The sequence below is a fragment of the Arvicanthis niloticus genome, chromosome 21 (assembly GCF_011762505.2).
Source record: "Arvicanthis niloticus isolate mArvNil1 chromosome 21, mArvNil1.pat.X, whole genome shotgun sequence".
NCBI classification, from domain to species: domain Eukaryota; kingdom Metazoa; phylum Chordata; class Mammalia; order Rodentia; family Muridae; genus Arvicanthis; species Arvicanthis niloticus.
In genome coordinates this window covers 34,885,364-34,899,676 of record NC_047678.1, presented here as the reverse complement: position 1 = coordinate 34,899,676, position 14,313 = coordinate 34,885,364, and the positions used below count along the sequence as shown (strand labels likewise).

Sequence of the window (14,313 nt, the reverse complement as noted above, 5' to 3'; positions counted from 1 at the left end):
GGTGATCAAGCTTAGATCACCAGGCTTGCACATGGAAAGCTGTTTTACAAACTTAGTGGCCCTACACAATACTTTGAGAAAGAGAGAGAGAGAGAGAGAGAGAGAGAGAGAGAGAGAGAGAGAAGAAAAAAGATTTTAATGTAACTTCCCCCTTGTTTTTTGTCTTCACATTCACTTTCAGGATAATTGTCGTCATAAATTAGCCCAGAACACAGAGGATGTAAGCCTACCAACTGATTCCCAAGCCCTTCCCTGAGGTTTGTGGAAAAGACTCTGGATTGAGAGAGAAGATTCTAGAAAGAGTGAAATGAGTTCATTGTGTGGGGGTGGGGAAGGTAAGGGGACATTTCAATTAGCACCTGTAGCCCATAGGTTCTGGGGGTGGGGAGGTGGGGTTTGGAGCTTAAACCTTGCTCAGCATGTGGCTTTGAGGTATGCAGTAATTAAAGAGAAAAACTGGTCAGTCAGGTGCAGGCCCAGTGTGGTGGATGAAACAGGCCTGGAGGGAGGACTGCAGACAGGTGGGAAGAGCTCAAGGAGAGACGGGCCTGAGAGCTGAGCTTTGGTAGGGACCAGGTGGAGCTGAAGGTCTGGTTGGAAGACTGGCTCTAATTCATAGGTCAGTAACTTGACTAGATCAGACAGGGCCTGAGTCCAGCTGTGCTCCTCATCCCTGTATCCAGGTCTGCAGAACCAAGGGAGGGTGTTTCTCACCTTAGGTGTATCATGTGCTCTCAGGACATTCTGCGGGCTTGATGTGGTCAAAAACCTACCTGCATTTCTTCTAAGTAAAGCACAAGCTGTGGCTCAAGTCACTGAGCCCCGCCCTGGCTTGCTTTGATAAAAGTCCATCCATCCAATCTGCAAGCTTTCCTGGCAGCTTTTCAATTGCATAGTGAGTGATGGTAGCCATTGTGACAATGCCAGGTGCCCGAAGAAAAAGAGTAGTCTTGCTAAAGCTGTTGCTGGTGGACACCTCACTTCCACAAGGCAGTGTTTTATTGAGATAGGGAGATAGATACCCTTTGTAGCTCTGGCTAGAGTTCAACTCAAGATCCCGGAGTACTGAGGTTATAGAGTACCTTCTTACAAAAGTGTGTGTGTGTGTGTGTGTGTATGTGTGTGTGTGGACTTGTATACTTAGGTGCGGGTCCCATGGAGGCCAGAAGAGAGAATTGGATCCCCTCAAGAGCTGGAGTTAGGTGTTTTTTGAGCCACTGGATACTGGGAACCCAACTCAGATCCTTTGGAAGAACATCTAGAACATTAACTGTAGAGTCATCTCTGCAGCCAGTGACCCATGGAGTCGAGGAGAGGTAAGGAAATAGGTGTTATAAACACAGACCGCTATTTCTTTTTTTCCTCTGGTGGGTGGAGAAGCAGGGATTTGAGCCTGGTACGCATGTGCCCTGCCCCCAACCAGCACCTGAAATACTTTCTGTGAAGAAAAGTAGGGCTGGCAAGATGGCTCTCCAGGGAAAGATGCCTGATACCAAGGCAGACAACTTACATTTCTGGACCCACGGGATGAAAGAAAAGGAACCCCCAGTTGTCCTTTGACCTCTGGTGTGCTATCACACATACACACTAAATAAATAAATAAATAAATAAATACTTAAAAGGTTTTCTTTTGCGATAGGATTTTACTGGGCTGGATTTTGAACCCCGAGAGATTGGCCTGCCTCTGCCTCAAGAGTGCTGGGATTACAAGCATGCCACACACCCCGCCATTTCTAACTCTTAAATAACGCAACCCATTTTCCTAAAGGATGGTAAACTGGAAAACGCTGCCATCTGCTGGTGGTTATAGTTAGGCAGAAGTCAATTTGGGGCTAGGAGGCCAATCGGGCCTAACTGAGCCAGAGAAGAGTGATGGAGGAGTGTCCAGAGGGGGAGTTTGTGAGGCCGGGCGGGCCAGATGAACGAAGAAAGCAGGTTATGGAGTCCTTGTCGGTCTCAGGCACAGGGATGTTCGGCAGCTGGCCCCAGGTATAAAAAATGGGACCAGGAGACCTCGAGAGGTGAAGGAGCTGAGTTCTACATGAAGTTGATGTAAAGTAAAGCCCGGATCGTCCCAGGCAGGAGGGACCCGTTACCCAGTCACAATTACATGAATACCCCTGTCCCGGAAGCACCCTGAAAATGACGGTGGACCCAGAGTAAGAGAAGCCATCGTTCCTGTGCTTCCCGGCAGCACTTGCGGCTACGACCTTTCCCAGCAGCCACCTTGGCAGAAGAGCCCCTCACCCGAGATGCTCAATTCTGTTAGTTCAAGCACAGCCTGGTCTGGGTAGTAAGTTCCAGTACAGCCAGGGTGCACAGAGAAACCGCCTCAGGAAAACAAAAACAAAATTCGAAACAAAAAATGATTGTCACCTTGTTTCCGTATTTCCCCCCGGCCAAAGATTAGAATGGAGCTGAGGTGACATTGTGATCTCCAACCTTTGCTACATCTGTCCAGCCGGGCAGGCAGGCAGGCAGGCAATCATATTTATGAGTTTGTAGCTTCCTCTCAACGTTGCCAATCTCCGTGATTTTGTCCTGTTTCTCAGCCCTGCTGTTTTTATATGCTTTTCATTATATTAATCTTTTATTAAGCAGGGCGTATGGCTTTTAATTTCAGCGTTTGGGTGGCAGAGGCAGAAGGATCTCTGTTAGTTCTAGCATGATTTACATACTGAATTCCCGACGTAGTGAGACGATGTCTTTTTAAAAAAATTAGATCGATCTATTTTGTGCAGATACGTGTTTTTCGTGCATGCGTGTCTGTACCAACTGCACTGCAGGCGCTCTCAAATAGGACACCGGATCCCCTGGACCTAGGAGGGGGTCTACACCATGGGAGTGCTGAGAACTGAACCTGGGTCCTTAAGAGAAGTGATACAGCTGAGCCATCTCTCCAGCTCTCTCTGTATTTTTGACTCATTAAGCTTTTCACTTACAACGTTTGTATTTTTGTTTCTTGAGGGGTAGGATCCCACTTGAATTAGTAGATATGGTTGAGGATGACCCCAGAGCACCTGGTCCCCCTGCCACTACTATCCTGTAAGTATCATAGAATCACGTGCCACCACGTCCAGTTTGGGCTCTGTTTTGAGTCCCTGGTTTGATCCAGTCAGTTCTTCTGTCAGCAGCAAAATTCACATTTCAAATCTCTCCCTTTAGGCAGAGATTATGTTCCAGAACCACTCTGTAGAAACCCCATTCAACTCGGGCCAGTGGTTAGATAGTAGGGGCTAGACCTAGAGTTCCCAGTCATTCCAATTAGCACACCAACAAAGCGCCTGACTAACCTCACCCACAAGAACTTTGCTTCCTAGTGCTCTCTCTCTCAGTGCGCCGAACATTTCTCTCACTTCCAGCTGTTTCTGGCTGCTTAGGCACTGGAAGCATTTACTTTGCGTCTTTGCTGTTGGAATTAGTCTGGTACACCAGGGGTCGCTACAGTTCCATGTTGGACACTGGCCTGGCATGGTGGTATATGAGGGTGGGGTTTTGTTTTGTTGTTTTTTTGTTTTTTGTTTGTTTGTTTGTTTGTTTTTAGTTTTGCTTTTTCAGTCTGCTCCTTTCTTAGAAATCAAGTCTAGCCGGGCAGTGGTGGCACACGCCTTTAATCCCAGCGTTTGGGAGGCAGAGGCAGGCGGATTTCTGAGTTCGAGGCCAGCCTGGTCTACAGTGTGAGTTCCAGGACAGGCAGGGCTACACAGAGAAACCCTGTCTCGAAAAACAAAACAAACAAACAAACAAAAAAAAAAAAAAAAAAAAACAAGACAGAAAGAAAGAGAGAGAGAGAGAGAGAGAGAGAGAGAGAAAGAAAGAAAGAAAGAAAGAAAGAAATCAAGTCTAAGGTATCTATGAGAGTGTCAAGAGCAGGATTGTAGGCCCAACTGTGTCTGCCAGTCTTGTGATACATCACCTTTCCTTTCTGGCTTCCTGTTTCTTCACATATGATCTGGACATTGTGAAAAATTGCTACCACTTTTATACATATTATTAAATCTTTTTTTTTTTTTTTTGGTCAATTTCATATATTACACAATGTGTTCTGGTTACCTGCTCAATTCTGGTTGGTTTTTTTTTTTTTTTTCTTTGTTTGGGTTTTTTGTTTTTGTTTGTTTGTTTTGTTTTTTGAGACAGGGTTTCTCTATATAGCCCTGGCTGTCCTGGAACTCACTCTGTAGATTAGGCTGGCCTCAAACTCAGAAATCCGCCTGCCTCTGCCTCCTAAGTGCTGGGATTAAAGGCATGTATCACCATTGCCTGGCTCAATCCTGGTTTTGATTTTTAGTTTATTGTTCCTGTTTTTTTTTTCTTTCTTTTAAGATTTATTTATTTTTACGCAAGTGTAGTGGCAGACACCTTTTATTCCAGCACTTTGGAAGCAGAGGCAAGACAGATCTCTGAATTTGGGGTCAGCGGAGGCTACACAGTAAGACCTTGTCTCAAATTTCATGCCTCCTACCCCAGAAAAAAAAAATGTTTATTCTCATTTGTATGTGTATGAGGCTTTGGCCTGCATATATGCAAGTGTCCCACATGTGTGCAGTAGCCACACAGACAAAGAGAGTGCCGGATCCCCTAAAACGGGCGTTACAAACACTTGGGTACAGACAGCTGACAGCAGATCCTCTGGAAGAGCAGCCAGTGCTATTAGCCACACAGCTATCTCTCCAGACCCTGATGTTTAGTTTGAAATCCTTGCAGGAAGGCCTCGTGTTTCTTCAGGATTGTGATGGCACTATGCCAGGCTGACTGCTGGTTATCTCTGGGGTAGTAACAGCTTGCCCATCTCACAAGCCTGAAAGCTGCCCTGGGTTGGTCTCAGGACCAACTCATGGTCCACCTGGCAGCTCAGTCATTTCCTTTTTTATTTGTTTATATGGATGGAGGCTGTGCCTCCATGCAAATTCCTGCATCAAGTTTGTGCCATGGCCAGGAGAGGGCAGTAGATCCTCTGGTTTGGGAGTTACTGGTCCATTTGATCCCCTTTTTGAATCAAAGAGGCTGACAAAGTCACCTTCTAAGCCAGACACACACAGTTAGATCAACTTTGTCCTCTTCTGCTTGTTGAGCACCTGTTTTTGTTTTGTTTGTTGTTTTTGGTTTTTTGTTTTTGCTAGTTTTATTGTTGATTGTTTTGTTTTGTTTCTGTGTTTTGGTCCTCTCTCAGAGCTGAAGACCAAATCCAGGGCCTTATACTTACACATTTAAAAAAATTTTTTTTAAAAAAACAAAAACAACTCTCAGTGTGGTCCTGAGGACTGTACCCAGGGCTTTGATCACACTAAGCAAATCTCTGCCTCTGGGTTCCATCCCTAACCCACAACACATACATTTTATGAATTTAAAAAGCTTTAAAGTTTTTCTTTTTATTCTCCTTCCCCTATCCTTCCCTCCACCCCCTCCTGTCTCTTCTTTTTTAAGGAAGGTTCACATTGTAGCTCAGGTTAGCCTTAAACATGCTATGTAGCCAAGGATGACCTTGGGCTCCCGACCTTCCTGCCTCCACTGCCCAAGTGCCAGGATTAGTCTGCACCAGTGCACCTGGCTCTTACCTTCTTTTTATTTTTCTTCCTTGCCACAGAATAAGCTACACCAGCCTAGCTTTGGGGAAATGAGTCACTAAGGGTTTTTTTTTTTTTTTTTTTTTTTTTTCTTTCTTTCTTTCTTCTTCCTTTTGTCAAGAAGCCCCACATGGGTGAGGGAAGAGTTGATATGTCACAGTGTCACAGGAAGTCACATACCCTTCAAAGCACCTGTGCTGCTTCTAGGATCCTGGCATTGCCTCACAGACTGTCCTCAGGACCACTTTCAGAAGATCAAGGTAGGTGGAGACAGGGATATTTGCAGGACCTGTGGTTAAGCTGCTGCAGGTACGTGTAGCTGCGGGGAGCACGGACAGGTGGCTAGCCACCTGCTCAGCCCCACACTCAGGGGGTTGTTCTTTTCATCTTATTTAATGTGTAAGAATGTTTTGCCTGCATATATGTAAGTGCCCACGTGTGTGCCTGTGCCCGAGGGGGTTGTAAGAAGAGGGTCTCGCACCCCCTGGGACTGAGTTACATACACGTGGTTGTAAGCCACCATACAGGTGCTAGAAATTGAAGCCAACTCTTTCCTATTCAAGAGCATCCAGTGACCTTAGCCACCGAGCCATCTCTCCAGCCCCACACTCAGGCTTCCTAATCCTGCTGGTGCTCACTGGCCTGTGGCACATACATTTCCTACCTGTCTGCAAGCCGCCTAAGACTTTATCAGCTGGGCATCCTCTAGGACTCGGCTCACACCCTCAACTCTGACCAGGACTGCAAACTTTTCTGCTTGTTCCAGCAAGCTTCTCCAGCCAAGAAATATCATACACCCAGGAGTTATGGAATTGCACGCAACTTACTTACTTACTTACTTACTTATTAATTTTCTTTTGAAATGCATTTTTTATTACATTACTTTATGTAATGCAGGTATATGTATATATGTGTGTATATGCATACCAGGGTGCCTGTCTGTGTGGGGGTTTGAGGATAATTTGCAGGAGTCTGTTTTTTTTTTTTTTCTTCTACCGTGTGAGACCAGGGAATTAGACTCAGGCTTGATGACAGATGTCTCCATTTGCTGAGCTGAGCATCTTCTTGGCCTCACTTGTTTTTGAGAGTCTGATACGGTGTAGGCTGGCCTCAAACTCAAGGTGTTGCTGAGGCTGGCCATGAACTTCTGGTCTTCCTGCCTCTGCCTCTCAAGGGCTAGCATATAGGCACGAGCTAGCAGGCTGGGCTAGCCTTTTTGTTCGCTGGTTTGTTCTTCTGAGCCTATCTTCATTCCTCTGTTTTACTGAATTTTTTTTTCCTTTAAATCTCACTGTTAATAACAACACAAGATAGTTGCTAGTCATTGACAAGCTTCTCAGGAGACTTCTTAGTAACAAGTAACTAACTTCAAGTAACAAGTCTTCTTAGTGCCTTTGGGGGAGGGGGGGGACAAATAAACAAAATCTCTTTTGAGAAATGCCAGGGGTTGGGGAGACCATTCAGCGGGCAGAGGGTTAGCGGCTAAGCACAGGAACCTGAGATCTCCTGCAGGCGAGCAAAAGCCAGGTGTGGCTGTGCAGGCCTGGAACCTCAGAGGCCTGGGAGGTGGAGATGGGCAACAGTAGGTTTCTTGGGTAGCCTGACTACTCAAATCAGAGAGTCCTGGGTTTGGTATTGAGACTGTCTCTTTAAAAAAAAAAAAAAAAAAAAAAAAAAAGAAACCAAGGTAGAGAGTGATAGCAAAAGAAACCCGGCCTCCATAAATCCAGGCACAGCTGAAGGTACACGCACACAGATGTGTGCACATGTGGATACCACATATACATACACATAGAAACAGTAGTGTCCGGGCATGCAGATATGAGGAGAGACTGATTAGGTGTGAATGACTGAACAAAGGAAGAAATGGTTAGTAGGGACTAACCAGGGTGCCTGCCACAGAGACAGAAATGAGGGTGGTGGCCTTGGGTCAGAAAATCACTCATGCCACATGGCCCAGGTGAGTATGTGTGTGAATAACTGCAAAAGAGATTTCACATGTGTATCCACGATTAATTTATTCATTTTTAAAACTTGTTCATCCACCTGTGTGTCTGTCTATTTGGGACAGGGTTTCTCTGTGTAGCTCTGGCTGTTCTGGAGCTCACACTGTAGACCAGGCTGGCCACGGACTCAGAGATTTGCCTGGCTTTGCCTCCTGGGATCAAAGGCATGCAGCACCACCTTTGGCAGTGTGTGTGTCTATGTGTGTGTATGTGTGTGTGTATGTATGTATGTATGTGTATGTGTGTGTGTATGTGTGTGTGTGTGTGTGTGTGTGTGTGTGTATGTGTGTGTGTATGTGTGTGTGTGTGTGTGTGTGTGTGTGTGTGTATACCATAGTGCCAGTGTGGACAGCTATGGCACCTGGCACCTTCTATCATGTGAGGAGTCCAAGAGATTGAACTTAGAACTCAGATTGTCAGGCATAATGACACATATCCTAGCCCACTGAACTATGTCATCTGCCCAAGTTTTTTGTTTGTTTGTTTGTTTTTAAATGTTTTAGTTATTTAATTTTATGTGTATGGTGAGGGGGTATCAAATCCCCTGAAACTGGAGTTACAGATGATTGTGAGCCACAGTGTAGGAGCTGGGAACCAAATCTGGGTCCTCTGGAGGAAGAGCAACCAGAATTCTTAACCACTGAGCCACCCCTCTAACCCTGTCTGCTCCTTTTTTTTTTTTTTTTTTTTTTTTTTTTTGAGACAAGTTCTATCTGTGTAGACCTGGCTGACCCGGAACTCTCTACGTACATAAGGCTGGTCTCAAACTTGCCTGTCTCTGTCTCCTGAGTGCTGGATTCTCCTTCAATTCTGTGGTTCCTAAGGGTCAGTGAAGCTCGGTGGCAAGTGCCTTTACCTGATAGGCCATCCCGCTGGCCACAGAGACCATCCATTGGAAACCCATTATAAACTGTACCTCCTCAGGGGGTCGGGGGTTACTATCCTCATCTAACCGTAAGAGAAATGAGCTTCCCAACAGAAAAGCAGAAACCCAGAATGTGAGCATCCCATCTGTCTGACTCCCAACGCTGACATGATTTCTTTTTGAACTTTAGGTCCCTCCTGGACAGGGTATATGACAATTTGGGGTGACATTGCATGCAGCTAAATGTACCTTGTATTTAGAATTCTTGATTTATTTTCACCCTCACAGGCAGCTCAGTTATTTTTTCATTGGCTTCTTCCACTGGTACCCGGAGCCTGCAGATTCCAAGGATGAATGCTACAGACGTCACAGACACCACACAGGATGAAACTGCATACAATAGTTACTACTTCTACGAAAGCCTGCCCAAGCCTTGCACCAAGGAAGGCATCAAGGCATTCGGGGAGGTCTTCCTGCCTCCTCTCTACTCCTTGGTCTTTTTGTTGGGTCTGTTTGGAAATTCTGTTGTGGTTCTGGTACTGTTCAAATACAAGAGGCTGAAGTCCATGACTGATGTGTACTTGCTGAACCTAGCCATCTCGGATTTACTGTTTGTGCTGTCCCTCCCTTTCTGGGGCTACTATGCTGCAGACCAGTGGGTTTTTGGACTAGGTCTGTGCAAGATTGTTTCGTGGATGTACCTGGTGGGTTTTTACAGTGGTATCTTCTTCATCATGCTGATGAGCATAGACAGATACCTGGCCATCGTGCACGCGGTGTTTTCCTTGAAAGCAAGGACTCTGACCTACGGCGTCATCACCAGCCTGATCACGTGGTCAGTGGCTGTGTTCGCCTCCCTCCCAGGCCTCTTGTTCAGCACTTGCTATACAGAACACAACCATACGTACTGCAAAACCCAGTACTCGGTCAACTCGACCACATGGAAAGTCCTCAGCTCCCTGGAGATCAATGTCCTGGGGCTGGTCATCCCCCTGGGGATCATGCTGTTTTGCTATTCCATGATCATTAGGACCCTGCAACACTGTAAGAATGAGAAGAAGAACAGAGCAGTTCGGATGATCTTTGCCGTGGTGGTCCTCTTCCTTGGCTTCTGGACGCCCTATAACGTGGTGCTTTTCCTGGAAACTCTGGTGGAGCTTGAAGTCCTTCAAGACTGCACCTTGGAGAGGTACCTAGACTATGCCATCCAGGCCACAGAAACCCTGGCCTTCATTCACTGCTGCCTTAACCCCGTCATTTACTTCTTCCTCGGGGAGAAATTCCGCAAGTACATCGCCCAACTCTTCAGAACGTGCCGGGGTCCTCTTGTGCTTTGCCAACACTGTGACTTCCTTCAGATCTACTCGGCTGACGCCTCCAGCTCCTCTTACACGCAGTCTACCATGGATCATGACTTCCGTGATGCTTTGTAAACGGGGGTAACATGGCATTTAACAAGCTCTACACACCCAGCACCTGCTCGCCTTGTTTCAGTCAGGGTGCCCTGAACAGGTGTCTGAGGAAGAAAACAAGTAAAAACCAAGATCATGGCAAGATGGCTTCTTACCCTGCAGGTGCCTCCCAAGGATGCTCCCAAGAGGTTCAGAGCCCTGATGGGTAGAGGAAATCACCCCTTCATGAAAATGAGCCCTTGATCGGATCTCTAGTTTTGTTGAACTACCTTGAATTCTTGGACATGTCATATTCTATGAAGCCAGATGTCTGGAGAAATGAGGATCCTACATCTTGACTCTCTTATTACAGAGGATGCTTCACTGTAGCCTGTTTACCAGGGTAGAGAGAGATAAGGATGCTGGGATGCTGGGATGATCCCTTTTCCACTTGAAACAAGGCGCATAGAACACATCTGTTGAAATTCGACTGCAGTTTTGCTTGCTGGTATATGTTTTAATTGTGACAGGTTATTCAGATTGTAGAAGAAGCTCATCGGGTCAGAGAAGGGTGAAATGCCTTTGTAATCACAGCTTCTTCGGGGATAAGGCCAAGAGAGCGTAGATTCAAGGATTGCCTGGACAATACACTGAAAGCCTGTTCCCAAATCAAATCAAAACAAACCCAAAACAAACCCAAACCCACGCCAAGCTAAGCAGTACCCCAAAAGTTAGCTCTGAAATGTTCCTGTGAGCACCCTAAGTTCATCTTTTTTTTCATTTTCTTTCTTCTTCTTCTTCTTCTTTTTTTTTTTTTTAAAGGGAACTGTTACAGGGCATGGTGGCAAGTGTCTTTAATCCCAGCATTTGGGAGGCAAAGGCAAGAATATCTTGGTTCGAGGCCAGCCTGGTCTACAAATCTAGGTCCAGGACAGATAGGGCTCCACAGAGAAACCCTGTCTTGAAAACAAACAAACAAACAAACAAACAAACAAAAACAATGTAAGCTGGATGAGCCTGTGGTGGTGCACACCTTTAATCCCTGCACACGGGAGGTAGAGGCATGTGGATGACTGTGAGTTTGAGGCCAGCCTGGTCTATAGAGCTAGTTCCGGCCAGCCAAGGCTATTTAGTGAGACTTTGTCTTGAAAAGAAAGGAGGAAAGAAAGAAAATAGTAAGTATATTAATAAAGTATGGCAGTATTCCTTTAATCACTTTAAAGGGTCATGTCATCTATTGAGACACAAATAATCAGTTAAAAGTCATTATAGGTAAGGTGTTAAAATAACTATTGAATTATGAAGTTGTAAAAAACATCCTTTGTAAAAAATTGGCTCTAATTTCTAAATATCAGTTGTATCAAAAGTTAGAACATTCAGGGCATGATGATACACATATTTAATTTCGGCACTCCAAAGGCCGGGGTAGGATTGTCTCTATGAGTTCAAGTCCAGCCTGTTCTACAATATGAGTTCCAGGACAGATAAAATTAAAACAGTTATTCTTGTTATTTTAATTATTTTAACATGTTATATCATTAAGATAATTTGCTAAGTTTTTTTTTTTATTCAAGCCATTTAATTTTTTTTTATTTTAATTACTTCATGTGTATGGGTGTTTTGCCTGCATGTATATCTGTACACCATGTGTGTGCCTGGTGTCTGCAGAGGCCAGAAGAGGGCATTAGATCCCCTGGAACTGGAATTACAGATGGTTGTAAGCTATCATGTGGGTGCTGGGAATTGAACCCAGGTCCTCTAGAAGAACAGCCAGTTAAGAGCATCTCCTCAGCCCCTTGTTGTGTTTTTGAGACATCTCACTCTGTGGCACAGATTGCCTTGGGACTCGGTATGTAGCTAAGCTGGCCTTGACTTTTTTCCAGTCCTCTTGCTTCAGCGTGCTGGGATTGTGGGTGTAAGGCCCCTAATCCAGCTGCATCTCCATGACTGCTCAGAAGCTCCAACAGAGCTTGTGAGAGTCGATCCCTCCGGCCTGGGGAGGTACTGAGTTCGATGCTTCCGTTAAGCCTGTACAGTGGAGTACCCCGCTGCCTTTATAAAGAATGTATTTCTAGACGTTTACTTTCTGAAGAGTGGCTTTAAGAGGAAAATTTGATATCGCCTTTATAGAAAACAAATAAAGTTACGCTTAGCTATGCTAAGCCTTTTTCCTATTGTGTCTGTGTGTGGTCTTCTGGTGTGGGCAGAGGCGGAATTGCTGGCGCACCCAAGGTTTAGCCATATGGTCCAAGTCCAAGGGAAGAACAAACAAGCTGGTAGCTGAATTCACACAGGGAGCTGGCATTATGGCTCATCGGGCAAAGGTGCTTGCAGCCAAGCCTGGTGACCACACACACACACACACACAGATCCAGTTGGGACAAGAGGAGACCTTGTGTTGTACACAGGAGATGAGGGACTATAAAGGTGAGAGCAGATCGTAACTCTATGTTATATAATATAAAACATTGCTTCCTCCCCCCCAGAAAATGATCAGCCTCTGTATCCTGTATCCACAGATATGATTCAGTACACGTTGTATTCATACATTAGATTATCACACTGTAGCCCATAAATGTGTATATACATCCTACACCCATCAAGAACACAACAGAAGAAGGAAGGTATAAGCTTGGTCCAGATTTTTTTTCTTTTTCTTTTTTTTTTTTTTTTACCTTTTTGGTTTTTTGAGACAAAGAGTTTCTCTGTGTAGCCCAGGCTGTCCTGGAACTCACTCTGAAGACCAAGTTGGCCTTGAACTCAGGGATCTTCCTGCTTCAGCCTCCTAAGTGCTGGGAATAAAGACATGCACCATTGCAGCCTGGTTTAGGAGTGGCTCATACTTGAAGGCAGTTTTCTTAGAAAACTTTACCTCGTGAGGTTCCTGCAGAGGATGTGGCATTTGCTCAGCCAGAGGCTGTCTCCCTTTTCCTGGTAAAGCTTTGCTCATTTTAGCATGGTGACACCGGAGCTTGGTGGATGCCAAAGGGTCTGCTATCGGTGCTTAGCACACACAAGGCTGAGCAGTGGTGAGCTGTGGCCCATGGCTCCCATCTTTATACCCATGGTGGCTCTGGTATCACCTCCACTCACTCACAAAGGAGGCAGCTGGACAGAGTTACTGGCAAGCTGACATCCCACAGTGGCCTCAAAGATGGGACACCTGCCTGTCCACTCCGTCCCTGCTTAGGACAAAAGCATTCACTCTAATATTTATTAGGCTATTGGCAGCCAATAGCTCTGAGCCACTCTTTCTTCATGGATCAACTTCTCCTGGGGACAGTTTGTAACTCGTGACTGCTCTAAGAGTGGAGACAAGCATTTGTCTCCTCACTCAGCTGTGGGACGACTCTGAAGGGTTCTAGCCAAGTTGAGTCCTCTAAGATCATGTGAGGCTTTGGTTACACCATCCTGGTCAGCCTGTCTCACTGGCCAAGCCTGTGGCCCTCATATCCACACAGGTGTTTCTGAGAAGGCGCCATGAAACTCCCTGCATGCTGCTTTTGGAGTCGCAGGCTGATTCCAGAAATCTTAACTAAAATGGAATCAAGCCACATGTCTTTGCTTCAGGGCATCCTTTCTTCCTCATGCCCTGAATACGTGGCACACTTTCATCTTGCTCCTGCACTCTTCAGACCCCGGGTGACTTGCCTAAACTGTGAAGTATTTCCCCTATGGGCTCTCTGCCCTTGGCCAGGATGCGTCTTTCTGACAGGTGCTGTCTGCCAGGGACTGCTCTCTCAGCCTTCCCTCAATAAAACGGACCAGATAAGTTGAACCTCTTTCTGTGATCACAGCACAGTACGTTTTTTTTTGTTTTTTTTTTTTTTTTTTAATTACACTTATTTGTTGAGTGGGTGTTGCAGCACGTGCGTGCCACAGTGTATAAATGTCATTTGGGGGATGACTTGACTTGCAGGAATCACTTCTCTCCTTCACATGGGTCTTGGAATAAAACTCAGGTTGTTAGGTTTTTGTCGTCTCCCTAACCCACAATGAGTGACTGCTTCAAAGTTCATCACAGTTCCAAATTCCCCCTTCAGAACACCAGAAATCCACCAAGTACTTTCACAAGTTGCAATTCATTTCAGACTTTCAAGAAGGAGATATGGTCACTTTTATGATTCTAAGAACTGAGAGGTTCAGGGTCCTGGGGGATGCAGCTTGGTAGGCAGAGAGAACGCTTGACTAGCCAGAGTGGAGATCTGGGTGTGGCCTCCCTTCCCCTGCTACTAAATAAAAAGGGCTTACTATCACATGCTTATAAGGCTCGGCACCCTTGGAGGCCAGAGGATCAGTTTAAAACAACAAAACCAAAGCTTTTTTATAACATTTATGTGTTTAGTGTGTGTGTGTGGTGTGGTGTCTGTGTGTATCTGTGTGTCTATGTGTATGTGTGGTGTCTGTGTGTATCTGTGTGTGTGTGTGTGTGGTGTGGTGTCTGTGTGTATCTGTGTGTGTGTGTGTGTGTGTGTGGTGTGGTGTGG

At 45.6% G+C, this 14,313-nt stretch overlaps 1 protein-coding gene across 1 annotated transcript; it reads left to right on the top strand.

Annotated features, from left to right (window-relative positions):
• Nucleotides 1-5,743: 5,743 nt before the first annotated feature.
• On the top strand, nt 5,744-11,992 carry Ccr4 (C-C motif chemokine receptor 4). The gene is made up of 2 exons (XM_076917443.1): nt 5,744-5,824; nt 8,724-11,992. Exon 2 carries the CDS (start codon nt 8,786-8,788, stop codon nt 9,866-9,868), a length of 1,083 nt encoding a protein of 360 aa, XP_076773558.1. The 5' UTR covers nt 5,744-5,824; nt 8,724-8,785; the 3' UTR covers nt 9,869-11,992.
• Nucleotides 11,993-14,313: the final 2,321 nt, after the last annotated feature.

What these genes read in the sequence shown, in the direction of transcription:
- Ccr4 (XM_076917443.1), top strand. Translation starts at nt 8,786, where the DNA reads ATGAATGCTACAGACGTCACAGACACCACACAGGATGAAACTGCATAC.